The sequence below is a fragment of the Muscardinus avellanarius genome (genome assembly GCF_963383645.1).
Source record: "Muscardinus avellanarius genome assembly, chromosome: 3".
In the NCBI taxonomy this organism is placed as follows: domain Eukaryota; kingdom Metazoa; phylum Chordata; class Mammalia; order Rodentia; family Gliridae; genus Muscardinus; species Muscardinus avellanarius.
The window spans coordinates 117,844,671-117,870,949 of record NC_137788.1 but is presented as its reverse complement, the minus strand read 5'-3'; the positions used below and the strand labels follow the sequence as shown (position 1 = coordinate 117,870,949).

General features: G+C 42.9%; 1 protein-coding gene across 4 annotated transcripts in view; it reads left to right on the top strand.

The window, feature by feature from the left end:
* Positions 1-216: 216 nt before the first annotated feature.
* SETDB1 (SET domain bifurcated histone lysine methyltransferase 1) overlaps positions 217-26,279 on the top strand; it is a gene marked incomplete at both ends in the record, with an annotated part of 54,359 nt that continues 28,296 nt past the window's right edge. For all 4 annotated transcript variants that reach the window (XM_080692067.1, XM_080692065.1, XM_080692066.1 and 1 more), the window contains 8 exons: positions 217-476; positions 4,363-4,514; positions 13,597-13,631; positions 16,703-16,802; positions 19,612-19,737; positions 19,901-20,102; positions 22,144-22,217; positions 24,635-24,825. In XM_080692067.1, the coding sequence (XP_080548193.1) occupies positions 217-476; positions 4,363-4,514; positions 13,597-13,631; positions 16,703-16,802; positions 19,612-19,737; positions 19,901-20,102; positions 22,144-22,217; positions 24,635-24,825 (1,140 nt within the window). The remainder of the gene's footprint in view (positions 477-4,362; positions 4,515-13,596; positions 13,632-16,702; positions 16,803-19,611; positions 19,738-19,900; positions 20,103-22,143; positions 22,218-24,634; positions 24,826-26,279) is intronic.

The following is a 26,279-nucleotide window of genomic DNA, read 5'->3' as shown; positions in this document are numbered from 1 at the left end:
AAAAACAACTCTTTCCTTAGTTGTTGAGGCTGGCCTCCATCCTGTGGTCTTCCTGTCTCAGTCTCCCAACTGCTGTGATTACTGTTACATGCCACCATGCCCAGCTAGGAATAAGTTTTATTAGCAGTCTGAAATTCTCTATTAATTGTGGCCATAATAACTCCAAAGTAATTTTAGTTTTTTTTTGTTTGTTTGTTTCATGCAGAGGACAAAAGCATGTCCTCCCTCCCAGGGTGCATTGGTTTGGATGCAGCAACAGCTACCATGGAGTCTGACGAGATTGCAGAGCTGCAGCAGGTAGTGGTCGAGGAGCTTGGCATCTCTATGGAGGAACTTCGGCATTTCATTGATGAAGAGCTAGAAAAGATGGACTGCGTGCAGCAGCGCAAGAAGCAGCTAGCGGAATTGGAAACGTGGGTGATACAGAAAGAATCTGAAGTGGCTCATGTTGACCAGCTCTTTGATGATGCATCTAGGTGAGGGTGTATGGGAAATAAGGGAATCCGTCCGTTGACAAACATTAAGTACAGTTGTGTGGAACTGTACGATTTTATTTTGTTGTTGTTGTTTGTTACTGGGGATGGAACCCAGGAGCATTCTATCTCCAAGAGACACATCCAGCCCTATTTTTTATTTTTTATTATGAAACAGGGTCTCATTAAGTTGCAAAGGGCCTCACTAAGTAGCTGAGGCTATCCTAGAATCACAATCCTCTGGTCTCAGCCTCCCGAATGCTGGGATTACAAACGTGCACCGCCACGCACGGCAGGAACTGTAATCTTCCTCAAAACTTATGGCGTGAACTCTCTCTCACCTCACTCATCTATTTTGTGTGTGTGTGTGTGTGTGTGTGTGTGTGTGTGTGTGAGAGAGAGAGAGAGAGAGAGAGAGAGAGAGAGAGAGCGCGCGCTATACCCTCAGCTCTATTTTATTCATTCATTTTATTTATTTTTGTGGTACTGGTATGAAATCCAGGGGTTTTCTACTCCTGGGCTACACTCCCAGACCTAATTTATTTGGAAACAGGCTCTCACTAAGTTGCTGAGAGCCTCACTAAGTATAGCTGAGGCTGACTTCGAACTTGCGTAATCCTTCTGTCTCAGCCTCCCAAGCGCTGGGATTACAAGCATGCATCACCACACCCCGCTTATTCTTTTATTTTGAAAAAGGGTCTCACTAAGTTGTTGAGCACATCATTAAGTTGCTGATACTGGCCATAAACCTGTGATCCTCGTGTCTCAGCCTCCCAAGTACTGGGATTACAAGTGTGCACCACCACACCTGGCTTATTCTTTTATTTTGAAACAGGATCTAACTAAATTTCAGAGGGCCTCACTAAGTTACTGAGGCTGAATGCGAACCTGTGATCCTCCTGTCTCAACCTCCCAAGTACTGGGATTAGAGGTATGCACCACCGCCCCCAGCTTTTCTACCTATCACATGTAATTTCACCTATCAAGGGACAAGAACATAATAAGTACAGAAGTCCAAGCCTTGAATGCCTTTCCCTTCTTCCTCCTTGATTTTTTTCCCCCAGGTTTTGGGGATGGAACCCAGGGGCATTCGACCTCCAAGCTACACCCCTGCCCTATTTTTTTATTCTTTATTTTGAAACAGGATCTCACTGAGTTGCAGAGGGCCTCACTAAGTAGCTGAGGCTGTCCGCAAACCACGAACCTCTGGTCTCAGCCTCCCGAATGCTGGGATTACAAGTGTGTGCCACCACGCCCGGCTCTTCTTCCTCCTTTTTTTATTTGTGTGTGTGAATATGTGTGTGAGGTACTGGGGATTGAACCCAGGGGCATTCTGCCTCCGAGCTAAGCCCCCAGCCCTATTTTATTTTTATTTTGAAACAGGTTCTCAGTCTGTTGATGAGAGTCTCACTACATGTTGAGACTGTTCTCAATCTTGTGATCTTCCTGTCTCAGCCTCCCAAGTACTGGAATTACAGGCAGGTGTCATCATACCTGATTGTCTTTTGCTTTAGAAAAATTGCTTTCTTTTCCCTATTAAGATGACCCCAAGGAATGAGAATTATAGAGTTGCTGTCTTCTGTAACTGAACCATTAATAAGTTTGTAAACCTCCTAGGTTTTGTTTTTTGTTTTTTTTTTTGGGTGGTACTCGGTTTCCTGGAAACCCTTCTACCTCTGGGCTATACTCCCAGACCTATTTTATATTTTTATTTGGAAACGGTCTCTTATGACAGCGTGGCTGGCTTCGAACCTGCGCGATTCTCCTGTCTCCACCTCCCAAGTGCAGGGATTAGAAGCGTGCGCCACCACACCTGGTGTCCTAGATTTGTTTTTGACTCCCTAGCTTGAGCCGGGTATGATGGTGCACACTTGTAGGGCTGAGACATGAGGATTGCAGGTTTGTGACCAGGCTCAGCTGCTTATGCCCTTCACAACTTAGTGACCTTGTTTTAAAATAAAGAATAAAGCCAGCCGGGCTTGGTGGCGCATGCTTGTAATCCCAGCATTTGGGAGGCTGAGATGAGAGGATTGCAGACAGCCTCAGCTACTTAGTGAAGCCCTCCACAACTTAATGAGACCCTGTTTCAAAATAAAGAATAAAAAAACTGGGCAGGGGGTGTAGCTCAGGGTCAGGTGCTCCTGGGTTCCATCCCCAGACCCGCACACACAAAAAAAAGAATAAAGCCGGGCGTTGTGGCGCATGCTTGTAATCCCGGCACTTGGGAAGCTGAGACAGGAGGATTGCGCAAGTTCGAAGCCAGCCTCGACGGGCTTAAGAAACCCTGTTTCCAAATAAAATCTAAAATAGGTCTGGGAGTGTAGCCTGGAGGTAGAAGGCCCCTGGGTTCCACCCCCAGTACCACAAAAATAATTTTTTTCCCCAAATAATACCAAGGTGAATAGCCTAACTATGGAACCAGCCAAAATGTCCATCAACAGATGAATGGATTACAAAACTGTGGGATATGTACATAATGGAATTTTGCTCAGCCATCAAAAAAAACTCAATTACATTATTTTCAGGGAAATGGATGGAACTGGAGGACATTATGCTAAGTGAGATTAGTCAGTCACAAAAAATAAGAAATTAGATGCTTTCCCTAATAAGTGAGAGTTAGGGAGAAATGGGTCATAGGAGGAACTCTTGAAAAAGGAAATCCTATAGAGGAGCAAACAAGACAACCTAAAGGAGCGGAAAGGAGGGGAAGAAAAGGAAAATCTCTTAAAACACACAATGTATTTAAACATATCGAAGTCAGTCACTAAGCCAAGCAAGGGAAGAAGGGACAGGGAGGGAATGGGGTGGGAATTGGGTAGGGGTTAAATCAGCGATGTGTACATGTTTGTACACACAAGTTTTTTACCCCAATATGATGTCTGAATATAATGCACCAATAAAAAAATTTAAAAGGAAAAAAAAAAACCAAGGTGAGAAAAATGAGATCAGGCCAGGCATGGGGTACATGTTTGATTGGGCTGGTAGTAAAGCTTGGAGGTAGAATGCTTCTGGGTTTAAATTCCAGTGCCCCCCCCCCCAAAAAAAAAGAGATCAGGTGGAAAGTATTGTTCTTGAGGCTTCCTTGGAGGTTTTGAGGATCTAGTCTGGAAACCAAACCACTATTTAAAATATTTTTTGAGCCAGGGATGGTGGCACATGCTTGTAATCCCAGCACTTGGGGAGGCTGAGACAGGAGGATTGCAAAGGTTTGAAGCCAGCCTCAGCTACTTAGTGAAGCTCTCAGCAACTTAGTGAGACCCTGTTTCCAAATAAAGTATAAAATAGGTCTGGGAGTATAGCCTGGAGGTAGAAAAGCTCCTGGGTTTCACCCCTAGTACCACAAAAATAAATAAATAAACAAAATTAAATATTTTTCTCAGCTGGGTGTGGTAATGCATACCTGTAATACAGGTTCTAGGAGGCTGAGACAGGATCACGAGTTCAAGGCCAGCATCAACAACTTAGATCCTGTTTCAAAATTAAGAGCCCAGGGATAGAGTGTCCCTGGATTCAACCCCAAGTACCACTAAATAAGTAAGAAAACAATTAAATAGGCTAAGCTGATCTTAGTGATGCACCTTGTAATACCAGTACTTGTGAGGCTGAGACGAAGGTTTGAGGCCAGCCTCAGCAAGCTCGTGAGACCCTCTGTAACTTAGTGAGACCCTGTTCTAAAATAAAGTATGGCTGGGTGTGTAGCTCAGAGGTAGAATTCCCCTGGGTTCAATCACCTGTGCAAAAAAAAAAAAAAGCTTTTTTTGGGAGAGGGAAGTTACTTTAAATAGGGACCTGTTGTGGACCATCTGTACTATCAAATATATTCTAGTGACTCCTACACCTCCATTTCCTATGCCGACTTTGACCTTTTCTACATATGTTCCAATATTAGGGCAGTGACTAACTGTGAGTCTTTGGTGAAGGACTTCTACTCCAAGCTGGGACTACAGTACCGGGATAGTAGCTCTGAAGATGAAAGTTCCCGGCCTACAGAGATAATTGAGATTCCTGATGAAGATGACGATGTCCTCAGTATTGATTCAGGTAAGAGATGAGATGAGGCTTTGGATAGGTCTCAGGATTGAAGGTGAAATACTAGAAGACAAGCAGAAGATAGTAGAAAGAAGGGGAAAAAAAACCATAGTCACTATTTTTTTTTTTTTTTTTTTTGGTGCTAGGATGAAACCAGAGGCAACCTACCTCTGAGTTACACCCCAACCTGATTCTATTTATTTTGAAATAGAGTCTTAGTAAGTTGCAGAGGGCCTAAGTTGCTGAAGTTGGCCTTGAACTTGTGGTCCTCCTGTCTCAGTCTCCCAAGTACTGGGTTTACAACCATGTGCCATCATGCCTGGCTCCATAGTCAGTTCTATATTTCAAACTGCTGGCTTCTTACAGGAAGAAAAAAATGTATTATCCTTAATACCATAGATGCATCTTCTGTGCTATACCTGATTCAGTAATCTCATTTCCCATTCTGTGTGAACTCTAGTCCAAACGTCCATGCTTTTCTTTTAGGTGGTAGAAACATATATGCCCCTAAACAGATTTTTTTTTTTTTTACCTGTTTTTAAGCAGCTTTATTAAGGTATTACATACTATAAAATTTGTCTATTTTCATTGTTTGGTTTGAGATTACAGGCATGTGCCACTGTGCTCTGCCCTTTTTGTTTTGAAACACGGTCTTGCCGGATTGCTGAGTCTTGTTGTGATGTTTTAGCTGTTCTTAAACCCGTTATTTTCAAGCCAGGTGTGGTGGTGCACACTTGTAATCCCAGCACTTGGGAAGCTGAGACAGGAGGATCCTGCAGGTTCGAAGCCAGCCTCAGCTACTTAATGAGGCTCTCAGCAACTTAGACCCTTTTTCCAAATAAAGTATAAAATAGGTCTGGGAATGTAGCCTGGAGGGAAAAAGCCTCTGGGTTCCATCCCCAGTACCACAAGAAAAAAGTTATTTTTCTGTCTAAGCCTCTTAGGTACTTGTATTATAGTTGTGTGCCATTACACACTACTGTAATTCAATTTAGAATGGTGGTGCATGCTTCTAATCCCAGTATTTGGGAGACTGAGACAGGAGGATTACAGGTTTGTAGCCAGCCTCAGGATCTTAGGCCCTCCACAACTTAGTGAGACCCTGTTTCAAAATAAAAAAGAAAATAGGGCTCAGAGGTAGAATGCTCCTGGTTCAATACCCAGTACCAGAGGAATATTTGCATCACCCCAAAATGTTTTCTGTGCCTCATTGTCACCCTTGGTGTAACTACTGAGATTTTTTTTTAACCACTTTAACCTTTTCTAGTTGCTTTATAAAAATTGTACTCTTCTGTGTCTGGCTTCTGTTAACTCTTAAATGTTTTTGAAGGCTGGGCGTGGTGGTACACACTTGTAATCCCAGTGCTTACGAGGCTGAGACAGGAAGATCGCAGGTTCATGGCCAGCCTCAGCAAATAGACTTTCATAAACCTAGTTTGATTCTGCTTCAAAATAAAATAGGTCTAGGGATATAGGTTGGATGTAGAATGCCCCTGGGTTTAATCCCCAGTGCCACAAAAAGTTCTTGAAGGTCAACCAGGCTGTTGGCATTTATCAGTTTGGACCATTTTGGGGAGTAATTTCCCATTGTATAGATACACTGTGTGTTTTCTTAATTACCCATTTGATAGGAATTTGAATTAGCTCAGTTTGGGTGATTGTAAATAATGTTCCTATGAAGATTTATGTCTGTGTGTGTTTGCTTGCTGAGATTTGAACTCCAGGGGATTCTACCTCCATGCTACAACTTCAGCCCTATTTTTTATTTTTATTTGGAAACATAGTCTCATTATGTTTCTGACCCTGTGATCCTCTGGTCTCAGCCTCCTCCCAAGTACTGGAATTACAGGCATGTGCCACCACACTGAGCTCTTTGTATAAGTCTTGGTGTGGGCATTATGGTAAGCACATGGTTGATTTCTTTGTTTTTTGGTTTTGGTTTTTTACAGCACTGGGAGTTGAACCCAGGACATTGCACAACCTAGGGAAGCATTCTATTACTGATCTTAAAGTTCACAGAACCTTAGTCTGTATGTATGTTTGGCTTTTTAAGAAACTACTTGCTGGGCATAGCGGTGCGTGCCTATAATCCCAGTATTTGGGAGGTTGAGACGGGAGGATTGCAGTTTTGAGGCCACAGCCTCAGCAACCTTAGTGAGATCCTCAAGAACCTAATAGGACCCTGTTTCAAAATGACAAATAAAAAAGGGTAGGGGTTGGAGTCAGGTGTAATCCCAGTACTTGGGAGGACAGCCTCAGGTACTTAATGAGGCCCTCTGCAGCTTAGACCTTGTTTCAAATGAAGAACAAAAAATAGGGCTAGAGGTGGAGCTCAGAGATAGGGTGCTCCTGGGTTCCATCCCCAGTACTGAAAAAAGGGGGTAAGGGTGTGGAGCTCAGAGAAAGTACCCCTGGATTCAATCCCTGGTATTCCCCCCAACCCTCAAATAAATAATACAGTTGAATTTTGTGTGTTGTTTTTGTAGTCTGTGTTCTTACTAAGTTCATTTTGTAGTTCTAGAATCTTTTTGTTGATTTTTCTTTAGGATTTTCTAAAAGTAAGGCATGCAAGCTAGGTGTGGTGGCGCACACTTGTAATCCCCATGCTTGGGAGGGGGAGACAGGAGGATGGCGCAGGTTCGAAGCCAGCCTGTCTGGTTTAACAGATCCTGTTTCTAAACAAAATATAAAATAGGTTTGGGAGTGTAGCCTGGAGGTAGAAGAGTTCCATCCCCAGTATCACAAAAAAGGAAAAAAAGAAAAGTAAGTCATGCAAATAATGACTATTTCCAATCTGGGTGATTTTATAGTCCCGTCCTGCGCCCCCCCCCCCCCCCCGTACTGGGGATAGAACTTGGGCTTTTTACCTTCAAGCTATACCCCCAGCCCTATTTCTATTTTTATTCTTTACTTTGAAACAGGGTCTCACTGAGTTGCAAAGGACCTCACTAAGTAGCTGAGGCTGTCTGAGAACCCAGATCCTCCTGTCTCAGCCTCCCAAATGAGGGGATTACAATCCTGTGTCACCATGCCCTGCGGGAAGTCCCTTTTTGCTGTGAGGTGTTTTTTTGTTTGTTTTTCTTTTTGTGCTACTGGAAATGGAACCCAGGGGCATTCTTCTAGCTAGACCCCCAGCCCTTTTTTCATTCTTTATTTTTGAAACAGGGTCTCACTGAATTGCAAAGGGCCTCACTAAGTAGCTGAGGCTGTTGGAGAACCAGAATCCTCCTTTCTCAGCCTCCCAAAGGCTGAGATTACCAGCTTGTGCCACACCTGGCTTGCTTTGAGTTTTTTTCATGGCTGAATTAGACTTTGGAGTTTTGCCAGCTGCTTTTTTTAATATCATCCTCTTAAAACCATGTAGCTTTTGTTCTAGTAATAGGTTATATTACAATAAATGTGCTTTTTAAAAATATTAAACCAACCTTGCATTCTTAGAATAAACTACTGTTGGTGTATACTTTTATTATTTCTGAATTTGATTTGCTAGTATTAAGAATTTTTGCACCATTTTTTTGTGAGGACTCTTGATTTCTAGTTTTATATAATGTCTTTGTTAAGCTTTGCTATCACAGTAATATGGATATTTATAGGGTAAGTTGAAAGGTTTTACTCTGAGTGTCTGTAGAATGAATTTGTGGTGGGGGGATACCAGGGATTGAACCCAGGAGCATTCTATCTCCAAGCTACACCCCCAGCCCTATTTTTTATTCTTTATTTGAACAGGGTCTCACTAAATTGTGGAGGGCCTCACTAAGTAGCTGAGGCTGGCTACAAACATGCTATCCTCCTGTCCCTGTCTCCCAAATACCAGAATTACAAGCATGTGCCATCATGCTGGGCAGATTGATATTTCATTTAATGTTTAGTAAATTCATCAGTGAAGTTATTTTGGCTTGGACTTTTCTTTGTGGCAACATTTTTCAAATAAAATTTATTCTGGAGGAGATTTAGATTGATAGAAAATTGAAAGGAAGGCCGGGTGTGGTGGCGCACGCTTGTAATCCCCATGCTTAGGAGGCTGAGACAGGAGGATCACACAGGTTCAAAGCCAGCCTCAGCTACTTAGTGAGGCTCTCAGCAACTTAGTGAGACCCTGTTTCCAAATAAAATATAAAATAGGTCTGGAAGTATAGCCCAGAGGTAGAATGCCTCTGGGTTCCACCCCCAGTACCACCAAAAAAAAAAAAAAAAAAAAAAAAATTGAAAGGAAAATAAAGGAAAATACAGTGAGTTCTTGCACAGAATTTATTCAGTTTCTTTACCAAGGTACTTTTTTTTTTTTTTTTTTTTTTTTTTTTTTTTTTTTTGGTACTGGGGTTTCTGGAAATCCTTCTACTTCCAGACTACACTCCCAGACCTGTTTTATGCTTTTTATTTGGAAATAGGGTCTCTTAAGCTAGCTTGGGCTGGCTTCGAACCTGTGCGATCCTCCTGTCTCCGCCTCCCAAGCGTGGGCATTACAAGCGTGCGCCACCACGCCCGGCCTACCAAGGTAACTTTTGATATATTGCTTTTGTCTAAACTGAGGACTTATTTGCTTTCTGGATTTTCTTTTCCCCTGTCATATGACCCTGTCCAGATTTTATTGTGGGAAGTTTTTAAACTACTAATCCATTTTCTTTCTTTTTTTTAAATTAAGAAACATCTTTAAATGATAGTATAAAAATTGTATATGTAATATATAGATTTGTATAGGTATATCTATTCACATAAATGCTCATTTATACACACATATACAAAAACTTGCTCATCAAATGCAGTCACTATTTTATCCTAAATAAAAAAGGGCAGTTAAATTTCCCTAGAAAATACTGTACATAAAGCTGCCAGACAACCTGAAAAACTGAGGACATTGTGAAAAGAATCTAGAGCCCACTTTTGCTCCCCCAATGGCAATGACCTTGGCAGAAGAGAGCACTTGGGGGAAGCCAGGGGACTAATCCATTTTTTTACATGATATATGTCTATTAGATTTTTTGTCCTTTTTGTGTTATTTTTGGTAATTTGTACATTTTATCCAACATTTTATCCATGTTGTTAATTTGTTGGCATAACATTTATTTGCATTGTTTCCTTTGATCCTTGTAATTTCTGTAGGTTCTGTAGTGATGTCTTTTTCTCCAGTTGTAATATTGGTTATTCACATCTTTTGTGTGGGTGTGGGTGTGGGTGTGTGGGTCTGGGGATGGAACCCAGAGGTGTTTGACCTCCAAGCTACACCACCTGCCCCATTTTTTTATTCTTTATTGAGTTGCGAAGGGTCTCACTTTAGTAGCTGAGGCTGTTCGGGAACCGTGATCCTCCAGTCTCAGCCTCCCAAATGCTGGGATTACAAGCCTGCGCTACCACACCTGGCTTACATCTTTTCTATTCTTTTTTGGTTAGTCTGGATAACGATCAATTTTGTTGTTCTTTTTCAAAGAACCAACTTTTGCATTCCTTTGGTTTAAGTATTGCTTTGCTGCATTTTGTTGGTTTTTGTTTTTGTTTTGTATAGGGGAGGGTACTGGGGGTTGAACACAGGGACATTCTACCTCTGAGCTACGCCTTCAGCCCTATATTTTATTATTTACTTTGAAACAGGGTCTTATAAGTAGTGGAGAGCCTCACTAAGTTGCTGAGGCTGGCCTGTGATCTTCCTGTATCAGCCTCCCAAGTACTGGGATTACAAGCGTGCACCATCATGCCCGGCTCCCAACTTTGTTTTAGTTTTTATTTTGAATCAGAGTCTTGCTAAGTTGCTGAGACTGGCCTCAACTCTGCGATTCTCTTGTTTCAACCGCCCAAGTACTAGGATTATAGGAGGCTGGCACCATGCTTTATTCTTGTGGTTTTCTTTTGACCAGTGAATTTTTTTAGAAACACGTTGTTTGATGTCCAAGTATTTGGGGACTTTGCAAATTTCTTCCATTACCTTTTTATTTATTTATTTATTTTATTTATTTTGTGGTACTGAGGCTGGAACCCAGGGACTTTCTACCTTCAAGCTACACCCTCAGCCCTTTTTTTTTTTTTAACGGTCTAAGTTGTGGAGGGTCTCACTTAGTATTCCATTACCTTTTTTTTGTTGTTGTTGTGCTGAGGTTTGAACTCAGGGTCATCCTACCTCCACGCTACACCCCCAGTCCAGTTTTTTATTCCTTGTTTTAAAACAGGGCCTCACGCCAGGCAGAGACAGGAGGATTGCGCAGGTTCGAAGCCAGCTGCGCGCGCTGGCTCAGGAGACCCTGTTTCCAAATAAAAATGTAAAAATAGGTCTGGGAGTGTAGCCCGGAGGTAGAAGGGCTTCCAGGAACCCCAGTACCACAAAAAAAAAAAAAAAAAAAAAAAACGGCCTCACTAAGTTGCAGAGTGCCTGACTGACTAAGTAGCTAAGCCTGGCCATAAACCCAGATTCTCTTGTCTCAGCCTCCCAAGTACTGGAAATATAAGCATGACCATGCCTGCCTAGTAGAATCATTAACTTTTTTTTTTTTTTTTCGGTACTGGGGATGGAACCCAGAAGCCTTCTACCGCTGAGCTACAACCCCAGCCCTATTTTTTAAGTCCTTTTTAAGTTTGAAACAGGGTCTCACTAAGTTGTGAAGGTCCTCACTAAGTAGTAGCTGAGGCTGTTCACGAACCGAGATCCTCCAGTCTACCTCCGAATGCTGGGATTATAAGTATGCCACGCCCACTCCATTAACTTTTAATTTAGTTTTATTGTGATCAAAGAAAATATATTTTGTATAATTTCAGTCCTTTTAAACTTTTTACTTTTTATTATGTCTAGCTTATTATCTGTCCTCATGAACATTCTGTGTGTGCTTAAAAAGAATTTGTATTCCACTGCTGTTGGATGGAGTATCCTGTTGATTGTTGGGGGTGGGTGGGAATTAACTCTAGGGGCATTCTACCTCCAAGCTACACCCCAGCCCTATTTTATTTTTATTTGGAAACAAGGTCTTGCTGTGTTGTGAGTCTCACTACTTGCTGAGGCTGTCCTCAAATCTGAAGTCTTCCTGTCTTAGCCTCCCAAGCACAGGGATTGCAAGTGTCCACCACACCCGGCTTTCAATGTTGATTTGATTGAGTTGCTGATAGTGTTTAAACCTTCTATATCCTGAGCTGGTTGTGGTGCACATGTTAGTAATGCTAGTACCTAGGAGGCTGAGACAAGAGGATCATAGCTTCAAGACCAGTCTCAGCCACTTAGCAAGACCCTTTCTCAAAGGAAAAAATAAAAGAGTTGGGATTGAGGCTCAGAGGTAGAATGCTCTTGGTTCAGTACCTAGTACTAAAAAAAGAAGGCGGCGGCAGCACTTAGCCTGCATGAGGCTCTGAGTTCAGTTTCTTAAAAAAAAAAGTCTTGTTTTTCTTGTCATATTGCACTAACTAGAACCTTAAGTATAAGATTAAATTGGAGTGATAAATAGTGATATTTATCTGTGGCTTGTTTTAAAGGGATTTTTTTTTTTTTTTTTTTTTTTTGTGGGTCTGGGGATGGAACCCAGGAGCATTCGACCTCTGAGCTATACCCCCTGCCCTATTTTTTATTATTTATTTTGAAGCTGAGTCTCACTGAGTTGCAAAGGGCCTCACTAGGTAACTGAGGTGGTCTGCGAACTGCGATCCTCTGGTCTCAGCCTCCCAAATGCTGGGATTACAAGCGTTCGCCACCACGCCCGGCTTTATTATTATTACTTATTTTTTATTGCAGTACTGGGGATGGAACCCAGCTGCATTTTACCTCCAAGCTACACCCCTATCCCTGTTTTTTATTCTTTATTTTGAAATGATTGCACTACGTCGCAGAAGGCCTCACTGAGTATTAACTGAGGCTTTCCGTCAACTGCAGTCCTCCTATCTCAGCTTCCCAAATGCTGGGATTACAAGTATGTGCCACCACGCCCAACTCAAATTTTGCACTATTGCATCTGGTTCTTCATTATTAGGTTCTATAACTGTCATATATGAGGCATTAGGACTTATCTTCTATTCTTGATTTGCTGAGGTTTGTTTATTTATTTATTTATTTTTACCATATGGGATTGAACCCCAGGGCATTTTACCTTCAAATTATACCCCCCCCAGCTCTATTTTCCTTTCTTTTTTTTTTTTTTTTTTTTTTTGTACTAGAAATGGAACCCAGGGGCATTCTACCTCCAAGCTACACACCCAGCCCTATTTTTTATTCTTTATTTTGAAACAGGGTCTCACTGAGATGCAAAGGGCCTCACTACGTAGCTGAGGATGTCCTCAAACCGTGATCCTCCTGTCTTATTCTCCTGGGATTACAAGGATGTGTCACCGTGGCTGGCTTTGACCATAATTTTTTACATCTAGTAAATTGTGGATGTTTTCCTTTAAATCTAGTACTACAGTGAATTAATTACATTAATTTAAAATTTAATGCCAACCCTCTGAACTACAATTTTTTTATTTTTTGAGATAGGGATTTGCTAAGTTGGCCAGGATGGCTTCAAACTTGCAATCCTCTTGCCTTAGCCTCCTGAGTCACTGCAATTACAGGTGTGTGCCACTTACCTGGCCCCATCTAGATTTTTTTTATTTTTAATTTTTTGTTTGTTCTTGTGGTATTGGAGATCAAATCTAGGGGCATTCTACCTCTAAGCTCTACTCCCAGCCTGATTTCTTTTTTGCGGGGAAGTGTTTGTTTGGTACTGGGGGTAGAAACCAGGGGCTTTTCTACACCCTAGCCCTATTTTTTATTTATTTTGAAAGAGAGTCTTACTAAGTTGCAAAGGGCTTCACTAAGTAGCTGAGGCTGTCCTTGAGCCCTGATCCTCCGGTCACAGCCTCCAAAATGCTGGCATGTTCCACCATACCCAGTTCAAAGTTTTTTCATTTTGAAACTGTCTCACTAAGTTGAAGATAGCCTCAATAAGTTGCTGAGGCTAACTTCGAACCTGTGATCCTCCTGTCTCAGCGTCCCAGGTACTGGAATTGCAAGCGTACGCCATTACATCCAGTTGAGTTCTAGATTTTAATTGTTACTGATAATGCTTCTGTTAAATGTTTAGCTTCTTGATTTCTTGGAAAGTCTCGTGCATCAGTCTGTTACACTTATTAGAGGTCTTCTATTCCATAGGTGATGCAGGAAGCAGAACACCAAAAGACCAGAAGGTAAGTTGTGGTAGGTAAAGGAAGGTTGAGAGACACAAATGGGAAAATGAGTGAAACTAGGCTGAGGGTGTGGTCCAGAGGTAGAGCATTTGCCTTCCATACATGAGGACTCTGGTTCTTGATTCTCAGCACTGAAAAAGAGAGGGGGAAAAAAAATGGGTGAAACTTTTGGCCCATCAAGCCAGTTAGCTTAGCCATCAAAATATTCACCCTATAATCAACCCTGTGGGCTGCAGTCCTCTATGGATATTGCAGGTATGAAATAGGAGCCAGGTGTGGTGTCTCATGCTTGTAAACCCAGCATTTGGGAGGCTCAGACAGGAGGATCCAGGTTCAGGGACAGCCTCAGCTACTTAGGCCCTTTGCAGGTCAGTGAGACCCTGTTTCAAAATAAAGAATAAAAAATTGGGCTGGGGGTGTGGCTCGGAGGTAGAATGCCCCTGGGTTCCATTCCCAGTACTGAAAAAAATAAGAAAAAAGAAGGCAGCTGGGCGTGGTGGCGCATGCTTGTAATCCCAGCATTTGGGAGGCTGAGACTGGAGGATTGTGGTTCACAGACGCCTTCAGCTACTGAGGCCCTCGGCAACTTAGTGAGACCTGTTTCAAAATAAAGAATAAAAAAATAGGGCAAGGGGTGTATCTTGGAGGTCGAATGCCCCTGGGTTCCATTTCCAAAACCCAGGAAAAAAAAAAAAAGAATACAAAAGAAGGTAATCAACAGATGCATCCACTAAGTGCTTTAAAAAAAGGAAAATTTGGCCAGGCCCACTTGTAATCCCAGTACTTGGGAGGCTGATACTGAAGGATCACAGGTTCACAACCAGTCTCAGCCTTTTAGGCCTTTTACAATTTAGACCCTGTTTCAAAAGAAATAATAAAAAATAGTGAGGGGTGTAGCTCAAAGATAGAATGCCCTTTAGCCTGGCGTGGTGGCGCACGCTTGTAATCCCCGCACTTGGGAGGGCTTTTGGGAGGCTGAGACAGAAGGATCGCACAGGTTCGTAGCCAGCCTCAGCTACTTAGTGAAGCCCTCAGCAACTTAGTGAGACCCTGTTTCCAAATAAAATATAAAATAGGTCTGGGAGGATAGCCCGGAGGTAGAAAGCCCCTGGGTTCCACTCCCAGTACCCCCCCCACACACACACACAATAATAATAAGAAGAAGAAGAGGAAGAAGAAGATGATGATGATGATTTAAGGAAAAATCCAAGCATGTTGGCACACACTTGTAAACCCCAGTGCACAGGAGGATCACAGGTTCAAGGCCAGCCTCAGCAACTTAATGAAACCCTTAGCAACGTAGAAGACCCTGTTTCAAGATAAAACATAAAATTAGACCGGCGTAGTGGCACATGCTTGTAATCCCAGCATTTGGGAGACTGAGACAGGATCACGATTTGCGGACAGCTTCAGCTACTTAGTGGGACCCTTTGCCACTCAGTGAAACCCTGTTTAAAAATAAAGATTAAGCCGGGCATTGTGGCACATGCTTGTAATCCCAACACTTGGGAGGCTGAGACAGGATAGCACAGGTTTGAAGCCAGCCTCAGCTACTTAGGCTCTCCTTAACTTAGTGAGACCCTGTTTCCAAATATACTATAAAATAGGTCTGGGGGTATAGCCCGGAGATAGAAAAACTCCTGGGTTCCACCTGCAGTACCATCAAAAAAAAAACCAAAATAAAAATAAAAACTAGGACTCTGGGTGTACCTCAGAGGCAGAATGCCCCTGGGTTCCATTCTCAGTACCACAAAATAAATACATAAATAAAAATAATAAAATTAGACTGGAAGTGTAGCTCAGAGCTAGAATGTCCCTGGGTTCGATCCCTAATACCAAAAAAGAAAATTTTAGCTGAGCGTGGTGGTGCACACTTGTAATCCTAGCATTTCAGAGGCTGAGACAGGAGGATCATGGTTCACGGACAGACTCAGCTACTTACTGAGTCCTTTGCAACTCAGTGAGACCTTGTTTCAAAATAAAGAATAAAAAGTAGGGCTAGAAAGCCAGGCGTGGTGGCCCACGCTTGCAATCCCAGTGCTTGGGAGGCTGAGACAGGAGGATTACACAGGTTCGAAGCCAGCCTCAGCTACTTAGGCTCTCAGCAACTTAGTGAGACCCTGTTTCCAAATAAAATATAAAATAGGTCTGGGCAGATAGCCAGGAGGTAGAAAGCCTCTGGGTTTCACCCCAGTACCACCAAAAATAAAAATAAAAATAAAAATAAAGAAAAGTAGGGCTAGGGGTGTAGCTTGGAGGTAGGATATCCCTGGGTTTCATCTCCAGTACTACAAAACAAAAATAATAAAGAAAATTTAGCAGGGTTCGGCTAGGAGAGATTCATCTAGAAAAGCTTCCTTAGGTTGAATTTTGAGCCAGATTGTAACAAAGGGCAGTTTTTCCCTTGTAAGTTATCATGAGCTTTCAAATATAACTCACTTCATTTTGTTTTGTGAAAGATAAGTTATTTCTTTGTGTGTGTGGATTATAGGGGATGGAACCCAGAGGCATTCTACCTCTGCGCTACATTCCCAGCCCTATTTTTTATTCTTTTTTTTTTTTTTTTTCTTTTCTTTTTAACACGACACGGGTCTGGGGATGGAACCCAGGTGCATTTGTCCTTCAGCCTTTTTTGTTCTTTATTTTGAAACAGGGTTTCAAAATAAACCCTTAGTGAGAGGGCCTCACTAAGTAGCTGAGGCTGTCCACAAACTACAGTCTCAGCCTCCTGAATGCTGGGATTACAAGTGTACGCCATCATGCCCAGCTTTTTTATTCTTTATTTGGAAATAGGGTCTCACTAAGTTGTGGAGGGTTTCACTAAGTATCTTCCTGTCTGAACTTTCCAAGTACTGGGATTACAGTTGTGCACCACCATGCCCAGTGATAAGTTATTTCTTTTTGTCAAGATTTTTCTGTTTCTTTCTTTTTTTTTTTTTTTTCCTTTATCAGTGCTGGGGCTTTTTGAACCTAGGACCTTGCACATGCTGGGCAGCCGCTGTACCTCCAGCTCTCCAGTTATTGCTAACTCATGCTACTAAAATTTGTTTTCCTTATCCGCTTCTCTACAGCTTCGTGAAGCTATGGCTGCCTTAAGAAAATCAGCTCAAGATGTCCAGAAGTTCATGGATGCTGTCAACAAGAAAAGCAGTTCCCAGGATCTACATAAAGGTTAGAGCAAGAAGTGCTAGGTGTAGGAGGGAGGTCAGTTTTTTACAGAGATTCCATGGATAACTGGCTGCACTTTAGTGTCACAGAATCCTTTCTGCCTTTGTGGATTCCTCTTAACACCACTGGCTGTATATTTAAAATCAGCACGAGGTTATTTGTGGTTTTGTTTTACTCATTGCTTAAATCCTTGACTAATTGTTATCAAGTCATCGTCCTTAATAGTTACCAATTTCCAGTTGTGTTAATACTGGTTTTTCAGTATGTGATGGCTTAATTCCTTTTAGCTCACTACCTGTAGGCTATTCTCATGCTTTTTTCTTTTTTGGTGCTGGGGACTGAACTTGGGCATTCTTCTTCTTAGCTACAGTCCCAGCCCTTTTTAAACTTTTACTTTTTTATTTACTTATTTTTGTGTGGTATTGGGGATTGAATATCAGGGACATTCTACCTTCCAGTTACATCCCCAGCCCTATTTTTTTTCCCCCCAGTACCGGGGATTGAACCCATGGGCATTCTACTTCTGAGCTATACCCACAGCCCTATTTGTTTTTTATTTTATTTTATTTTATTTTATTTATTTATATTTTTTGGTGGTACTGGGGTTCCTGGAAACCCTTCTACCTCCGGGCTACACTCCCAGACCAATTTTTATACTTTTTTATTTGGAAACAGGGTCTCTTAAGCCAGCGTGGCTGGCTTCGAACCTGTGTGATCCTCTTGTCTCCGCCTCCCAAGCGTGGAGATTACAAGCATGCGCCACCATGCCCGGCTTTATTCATTATTTTTGAAACAGGTCACTTTAAGTTGTGAAGTCTATTTTTTGGAACTAGGGGTTGAATCCAAGGTTCTGAGCTACATTCCCAGTCCTGTTTTTTATTTTTATTTTTATTTATTTATTTTTGCGGGTTTGGGGCTGGAACCCAGAGGCATTTGACCTCTTGAGCTACACCTCCTGCCCAATTTTTTATCCTTTATTTTAAAACAGGGTTGCCGGGCGTGGTGGCGCACGCTTGTAATCCCCGCGCTTGGGAGGCGGAGACAGGAGGATCGCGCAGGTTCGAAGCCAGCCGTGCTGGCGTAAGAGACCCTGTTTCAAAAATATAAAATAGGTCTGGGAGTGTAGCCCGGAGGAAGAAGGGCTTCCAGGAACCCCAGTACCACCCAAAAAAAAAAAAAAAAACAGGGTCTCACTGAGTTGCAGAGGGCTTCACTAAATAGCTGAAGCTGTCCTCAAACTCCAATCCTCCGGTCTCAGCCTCTGAAATGCTGGAATTATAAGCGTACAACACCACGCCTGGCTCCGGCTTATTCTTAATATTGAAACAGAGTCTCACTAAGTTGTGGAGGGTCTAAGTGTCTGAGGCTGGCCGTGAACCTGCGATCCTTCTGTCTCAGCCTCCCAAGTACTGGGATTACAAACATACGCCACCATGCTGGCTCACAATCCCTATTTATTTTATTTTGAAGCAGGGTTTTACTAGGCTGATGAGAGTCTCACTGCTAGCTTCTTGTGTGTATGTGTGTGTGCACACGCACGCATGCGCACGCGCTTGTGTGTGTGTGTGTGGTACTGGGGGTGGAACCCAGGGGCATTCTACCTTCGAGCTACACCCTCAACCCTATTTTTTATTCTTTATTTTAAAACAATGTCTCAGCTGGGTGTTGTGGTTCTCGCTTGTAATCCCAGCATTCCGGAGGCTGAGACTGGAGAATCGTGGTTCACAGACAGCCTCAGTTACTTAGTGAGGCCCTCCATAACTTAGATCCTGTTTCAAAATAAAGAATGAAAAGCAGAGCAGGGGTTGTAGCTCGAAGGTTGAATGCCCCTGGGTTCCATACCCAGGCCCGCAAAAAAAAAAAAAAAAAAAAGAAAAGAAAAGAAAACAAGGTCTCACTGAGTTGCAAAGGGCCTCACTAAGATAGCTGAGGCTTTTGTGAACCAGGATCCTCCTTCTTAGCCTCCCAAATGCTGGCATTACAAGCATACCAGCATGCCCAGCTGTCTTTCTTTTTTATATTTGGAAACTGTTTTGCTATATTGTCCAAGGCCTCACTAAATTGCTGAGGCTGGCTTCCAACCTGTGATTCTCCTGTCTCAGCCTCCCACATACTGAGATTCCAGATGGACACCACCAGGCCCTGCTTATTTCCATGCTCTTGAGCACTTTGTTCAGGTGGAAATTAGGGAAGAGAGGGTAATCAAACTATGATCAAAGTTTTGATGCAATCTTTGTAGCATGTAGAAAAGATTTCATTAGATTTAACGAGTAGTAGTTACTATTAAGTTAGTAAGGAGTTGGAAACATTGGGTTGAAGTGAGATGTGCTTGAATTGAGCACATGAACTTCAGTTGCAGTGTCTCCTATCAGCATAAACAATTACAGTATTTTTGCCTTTTGCCAAGTGGGTAGAAAACATGGCTAAGGCTCACCCTGTAATCCCAGTTCCCGGAAATGCTTGGGCAGGGGCATCCAAATTCGAGGCGAGCCTGTCTCAAAATAAAATAATAGAACAAGCTGGGAATGTAGGTCAATAGTAGAGTGCCCACTGGGTTAGATCCACCACATCTCACACACACAGACACACACACACAGGGTTTGATCCACCACATCTCCCCCTCCCTTCCCTTTCTCTCTCTCTCTCTCTCTCTCTCTCTCTCACACACACACACACACACACACACACACAGCACACAGTAAGGATCAAAGATGACCTCATTTTCCCTGATAACTGCGCTGCCCCCTTTGTTTCCCATTTCCTACCCCACCTGTGGCATCACTCTTTGGAGCACCTTTGCTTTCTGTCACAGGAACCTTGAGTCAGATGTCTGGAGAACTGAGCAAAGATGGTGACCTCATAGTCAGCATGCGGATTCTGGGCAAGAAAAGAACCAAGACGTGGCACAAAGGCACCCTTATTGCCATCCAGACAGTCGGTACGTTCAAGAAGGAGGCAGCGAGGAAAGGCAGCCTGTAGGTCTGTTACTGGTCGTTTCTCTTCCCCATAGCCTTCCCTTTTATCTCTTAACACAGAAGCCATGGCCTGCCTAGAAAAGTGGACAGTTTTGGTAATTTTGTTTTTCTTTCCCTTTTCCTTAGGGCCAGGGAAGAAATACAAGGTGAAATTTGACAACAAAGGAAAGAGTCTGTTGTCGGGGAACCATATCGCTTATGATTACCACCCTCCTGCTGAGAAGCTGTATGTGGGCAGTCGAGTGGTGGCCAGATATAAAGATGGGAATCAGGTCTGGCTTTATGCTGGCATTGTAGCTGAGACACCAAACATCAAAAACAAGTACAGGTACCTGAACAGGGGATTGTCAAAGGAGAAGTGGCTGGGAGCGCAGTGCCTGCCTGTTTATGGCATCGTCCACCTTCAGTTAGCTTCTGTGTTCTTAGTCCCCAGTGGCCAGAAACTCTTCTCTCTTTGCCAGAGAAGTCATGTGGGTGATTCTTTATCCACCCCCCAACCTTGTCCCTTTTTTCTTTTCTCAAGCAGAAATTTGAAAATGAAAGTTGCTGGGCATGGTGGCTCATGCTTGTAATCCCAGCATTCAGGAGGCTGAGAAAGGAGGATCACGGTTTGCATACAACCTCAGCTACTTAGTGAGGCCCTTTGCAACTCAGTGAGACCCTGTTTCAAAACTAAAAAGAATAAAAAATAGGGCTGAGGGTGTAGCTCAGAGGTAGAATGTTCCTGTGTTCCATCCCCAGTACTGGGGGGAAAAAAAATTAGGAACGTAATTAAGATTAATTAATGAACCAGATGTGATAGGACATACCTATAATCCCAGCTACTTGGGAGACTAGTGCAGAAGGGTTATAAATTGAAGGCCAGCTAGGGCAACTTAGTGACCCTGTCTCAAAATAAAAGAGCCGGGTGTGGTGGCACACGCTTTTAATCCCCACGCTTGGAAGGCTGAGACAGGAGGATCACACAGGTTCAAAGCCAGCCTCAGCTACTTAGTGAAGCTCTCAGCAACTTAGTGAGACCCTGTTTCCAAATAAAATATAAAAAAAGGTCTGGGAGTATAGCCCAGAGGTAGAAAGCCTCTGGGTTCCACCACCAGTACCACCAATAAATAAATAAAATAAAATAAAATAAAATAAAAGGGCTCTCATCCTAGTTTAGTGGCCTTTCACTTGACTAGAATGTGCAAGGCCAGCTAGGTTAATCCCCAGTACCATAAAAAGTTTTTTTTTAAGCTGGTAATGGTGGCATATGCTTATAATCCCCGTACTTGGGAGGCTGAGACAGGAGGATTGCCGTTTCAAAGCCAGCATCAGCAACTTAATGAGGCCCTCTGGACCCTATTTCCAAATAAGAAGTAAAATTGGCCTGGGGTATAACTTGGAGGTAATGCCTCTGGGTTCAATTCCAAGTACCAAACAAAAAAAAAAATTTATTTTTGATCAATTAATGCGAAGAGGGAAATCACATAATCACATACAAGGAAGAAGTAGAGAAAAAAGGTTGCAAGCATAGGACTATGCCAGAGGAACAAGAATAGTTTTTTTCTCCCCCCCCCCCCCCCCCCCCCCCCGTACTTGGGGTAGAATCCAGCGGCTTTCTACCTTCAGGCTATACTCCCAGACCTATTTTATACTTTATTTGGAAACAGGGTCTCACTAAGTTGCTGAGAGCCTAACCAAGTAGCTGAGGCTGGCTTCGAACCTGCGCGATCCTCCTGTCTCAGCCTCCCAAGCGCAGGGATTACAAGCGTACGCCACCACGCCCAGCTATAAGAATAGTTTTTGAAAGTAGGGATGTAGTAGGAAAAATTAATGGAATTTCTTTTGTTGAGTGTGTCCTGTTGTGATCCAGAGGAGTGACCTTTGGTTAAAAAAAAAAAAAAAAATCTGAAAAAAGCCGGGCATGGTGGCGCACGCTTGTAATCCCCGCGCTTGGGAGGCAGAGACAGGAGGATCGCGCAGGTTCGAAGCCAGCCGCACGCGCTGGCTTAGGAGACCCTGTTTCCAAATAAAAATGTAAAAATAAGTCTGGGAGTGTAGCCCGGAGGTAGAAGGGCTTCCAAGAACCCCAGTACCACCAAAAAAAAAAAAAATCTGTAAGTCGTGTTAAATATATACCAGCATCTTTTTTTTTTTTTTTTTTTTTTTTTTTTTTTTTTTGGTACTGAGGATTGAACCCAGAGGCTTTCTACACTACAAGTACACTCCTAGCCCGGTTTTAATTTTTATTTGGAAACAGACTCTCACTAGGCTGATCAGAGTAACTACTTGGCTGAGGCTGTCCTCAAACCTGCAGTCCTTCTGCCTCAGCCTCCCAGTGCTGGATTCCAGGCGTGTGCCAACATCTGTCGTTAACTCTTCTCTTACAGGTTTCTCATTTTCTTCGATGACGGCTATGCTTCCTATGTCACACAGTCAGAGCTTTATCCCATTTGCCGGCCACGTGAGTGTCCCTCCGTTCTTCTTTAGCTCCATCAATTTCCTCTGCTATCTATTGTAGTGTATTGTTTTTTTCTTTCTTTTTATTTTTATTTATTTATTTATTATTTTATTTTATTTTTTTTGCAGTACTGGGGATTGAACCCAGGGGCATTCTTTTTGTTTTGTTTTGTTTTGTTTTTGGTGGTACTGGGGTTCCTGGAAACCCTTCTACCTTCGTGCTACACACCCAGTCCTATTAATTTTATTTGGAAGTAGGCATTCTACCTCTGAGCTACACCTCCAGCCCTATTTTTGAAACAGGGTCTCACTGAGTTGTAGACAGCCTTACTAAGTAGATGAGGCTGTCTGCAAACAGCGATCCTCCTGTCTCAGCCTCTCCCAAATGCTGGAATTTTAAGTATGTGCTACCACACCCAGCTTGTATTTTTTCTTTTTGGTTTTATTTAGTTGTTATTATTTATTTATTTATTTATTTATTTATTTATTTATTTATTTTGGTAGTACTGGGGATGGAACCCTTCTACCTCTGGGCTACACTCCCAGACCTGTTTTCTATTTTATTTGGAAACAGGGTCTCACTAAGATGTTGAGAGCCTCACTAAGTAGCTGAGGCTGGCTTCGAACCTGCGCCATCTTCCTGTCTCTGCCTCCCAAGCGCAGAGATTAGAAGTGAGCGCCACCAGGCTGCTTGTTTTTGTTTTTATTTTTTGTGATACTGGGGATTGGACCCAGGGGCATTCTACTATTGAGCTACACCCTTATCGCTTTTTATTTTTTTGTTTGGAAACAGGATCTCACTCGGTTGTTGAGACTGTCCTTGAACCTGAAATACTTCTGTCTCAGCCTCCCAAATACTGGGATTGCGGCATGCACCACCAAACCTGAATTTTCTTCTTGGTGCCCAGTTTAAAAAGCCTAGTGTTTTTGGTTTTCCAGTCTTAAAGAGCATACATCTGGTTTATGTGGCTAATACAGTTTTATTATCTATCTCTACAGATGGCTCTTGGTATCCAGAATGAGACACTAGATCATGACTGACCTTGAGCATACTGCTCATATTGTAGATGTATTTTGATTTCATTTCTGTGTGACTGAGGTTTTAAAAGGTGTTCTTTCAGCTTGGCCCGGTGGTGAATACTTGTAATCCTAGTTGTTGGGAAGCTGAGACCAGAGTATCACAGGATCAAAGCCAACTTAGCGAGACCCTGTTTCCAAATAAAAAATAAAATAGATTTGAGGATGTAGCCCAGAGGCAGAAGGTCCCTGGTTTTCATCCCCAGTATACCATTGAAAGAATAAAAAAGATAGCTAAGCGTGGTGGTGCACACTTGTAATCCCAGCATTCAGGAGGCCGAGACCGGAGGATTGCGGTTCGCGGACAGCCTCAGCTACTACTTAGTGAGGCTCGCTGCAACTTAGTGAGACCCTGTTTCAAAAATAAAGAATAAAGAATAGGGCAGGGGGTGTAGCTTGGAGGTCAAATGTCCCTGGGTTTCATCGTTTTATCCCCAAACCCCGGGGTGGGGGGGGCATAAAAAAGATGTTCTTTTCAGCCAGACATTTTGGTGCACACTTGTAATCCCAGTACTTGGTAGGCTGAGACAGGAGAGATCGCAGGTTCGAAGCCAGCCTCAGCTACATAGTAAGGCCCTCTGTAACTTAGTGAGACCCTGTTTCAAAATAAATAAAGAACAAAAAATGGACTGGGGGAAGGGGAGATGGAGCTCAGAGGTAGAATGCCCCTGGGCTCAATCCATTTAAAAAAAAAAAGTAAGGGCTGGGTGTGGTGGTACATGTTTGTAATCTCAGTGCTTTGGAGGCTGAGACAGGATCGCACAGGTTCTAAGCCAGCCTCAGCAACTTAGTGAGACCCTGTTTCCAAATAAAGTATTAAAAAAAAAAACAGGTGTGGGAGTATAGCCCAGAGGTAGAAAAGCCCCTGGGTTCCACCCCCAGTACTACCAAAAAAAAAAAAAATTAAGAGCCGGGCATGGTGGGATATGCTTGTAATCCAAGCATTTGGGAGACTGAGACAGAGGATCTGAATTCACAGGCAAAAAGTAAGGCTGATATAGCTCAAAGGTAGAATGCCCCTGGGCTCCAACCCCAGTACCACAAAAAAGAGAGAGACAAAGAATTTTTGTTTTGTTTTTTGTTTTTGGTATTGAGGATTGAATCTAGAGATGTTCTACCTCTTAGTTATAAGTTATACCCCAACACGATTTTATTTCTTATTTGGAAATAGTCTTGCTAGATTGATAAGTCTCAGTACTTGCTGAGGCTGTCCTTGAACTTCCGATCCTCCTGTCTCTTAAGTATAAGGATTACAGGCGTGTGCTACCATGTCTGGCATCCATTTTTTATTATCAAGACATGTCCTACTTGCCGTCTCTCAGCTCTCCTTCTTCCTTGGGACAGTGAAAAAGACCTGGGAAGACATAGAAGACATCTCCTGCCGAGACTTCATAGAGGAGTATATCACTGCCTACCCCAACCGCCCCATGGTGCTGCTCAAGAACGGCCAGCTCATCAAGACCGAGTGGGAAGGCACGTGGTGGAAGTCCCGAGTGGAGGAGGTGGACGGCAGCCTCGTCAGGATTCTCTTCCTGGTACTAATCCCTTGAGTTCTGGAGGCAGGTGTCTGGGTGAGGGTGGGGCGAGGCTGGGCGGAAGAGCCAAAGCGAGGGGCCAGAGATGGGGCTTGGTAATGGAGCTTCTGCCTAGCATGCACAAAGCCTTGGGCTCAAACCCAAGGAAGACATACACAGAGGTAATGAGGTGGATTATTTTATCTTCGTAGCTATCTTCGTATCTTTGTATCTGTTTTTACTGCTTTGATCAAACTTTATTTGGTCCTTTTGTTCCACTGCAGGTAGATGTTTAAATTATTGTGTGTGTGTGTGTGTGTGTGTGTGTGTGTGTGTGTGTGTGTGTGTGTTACTAGGGATGAAACCTGGGGCATTCTACCTCTGAGCTACACTCCAAGCCTTATTTATTACTTTTTATTTTGAAACAGGTTCTCACTGACATGCAAAGGGCCTCACTAAGTAGCTGAGGCTGTCCACAAACCGTGATCCTCCTGTCTCTGCCTCCCAAATGCTGGGATTACAAGCGTGCACCACCATGCCTGGCTCAATTTCCTGAATTTAATTGTGATACTAATCTGCCTGGTTTTGATTGTGTGTGTGTGTCTCTCTCTCCCTCTTCCTCCCTCTCTCAGAGTATTCTCATTGCCTGTAGTTACAGAGAGGGCAGCTAGTTCCATTTTTTTCTAGGTATGATTTCTTTTATTTTGCAGTACTAGGGATTGAACCCAGGGACATTCTGTCTCCGAGCTACACCCCAGCTGTTTTTCATTCTTTATTTTGGAACAGGGTCTCACTGAGTTGCTGAGGGCATTGCTAAATAGCTGAGACTGGCTGAGAACCTGCATTCCTCCTTTCTCAGCCTCCTGAGTACTGGGATTTCAAGTGTACATGGCCACACCAGACTCAAAATTGGGGTTTTTTTAATTAGTTTTTTGTTTTGTTTTGTTTTTTGGTGGTACTGGGGTTTGGGAAACCCTTCTACCTCTGGGCTACACTCCCAGACCTATTTTTATACTTTTTTTATTTGGAAACAGGATCTCTTAATCCAGCATGGCTGGTTTCGAACCTGCACGATCCTCCTGTCTCCACCTCCCAAGCGCGGGGATTACAAGTATGTGCCACCACGCCCGGCTAAAATTGGGGTTTTGATATAATAGTTTAACAAAGAAGAGGATTCAAGCATTGGAGGTCTTGATGATCTGTTTATTCAAGGCTACCCTTAACTTAGTTGTATCCATCTTTTTCTCCCTTCTCACCCCCCTTCATAAAATTCTTCTCTGTGTTATCTCAGCCCTTTTCCTTTGGGCCTTATGATCTTTGTCACTGCGTGCACGTGTACGTGTGTGTGTGTGTGTGTGTGTGTGTGTGTGTGTGTGTGTGTGTGTGTGTGTATGTGTGTGTGTGTGTGTGTGTGTGTTACTAGATGAAACCAAGGGGTCTTCCATTGAAACGGTCTCACTAGGTTGCTGAGGCTG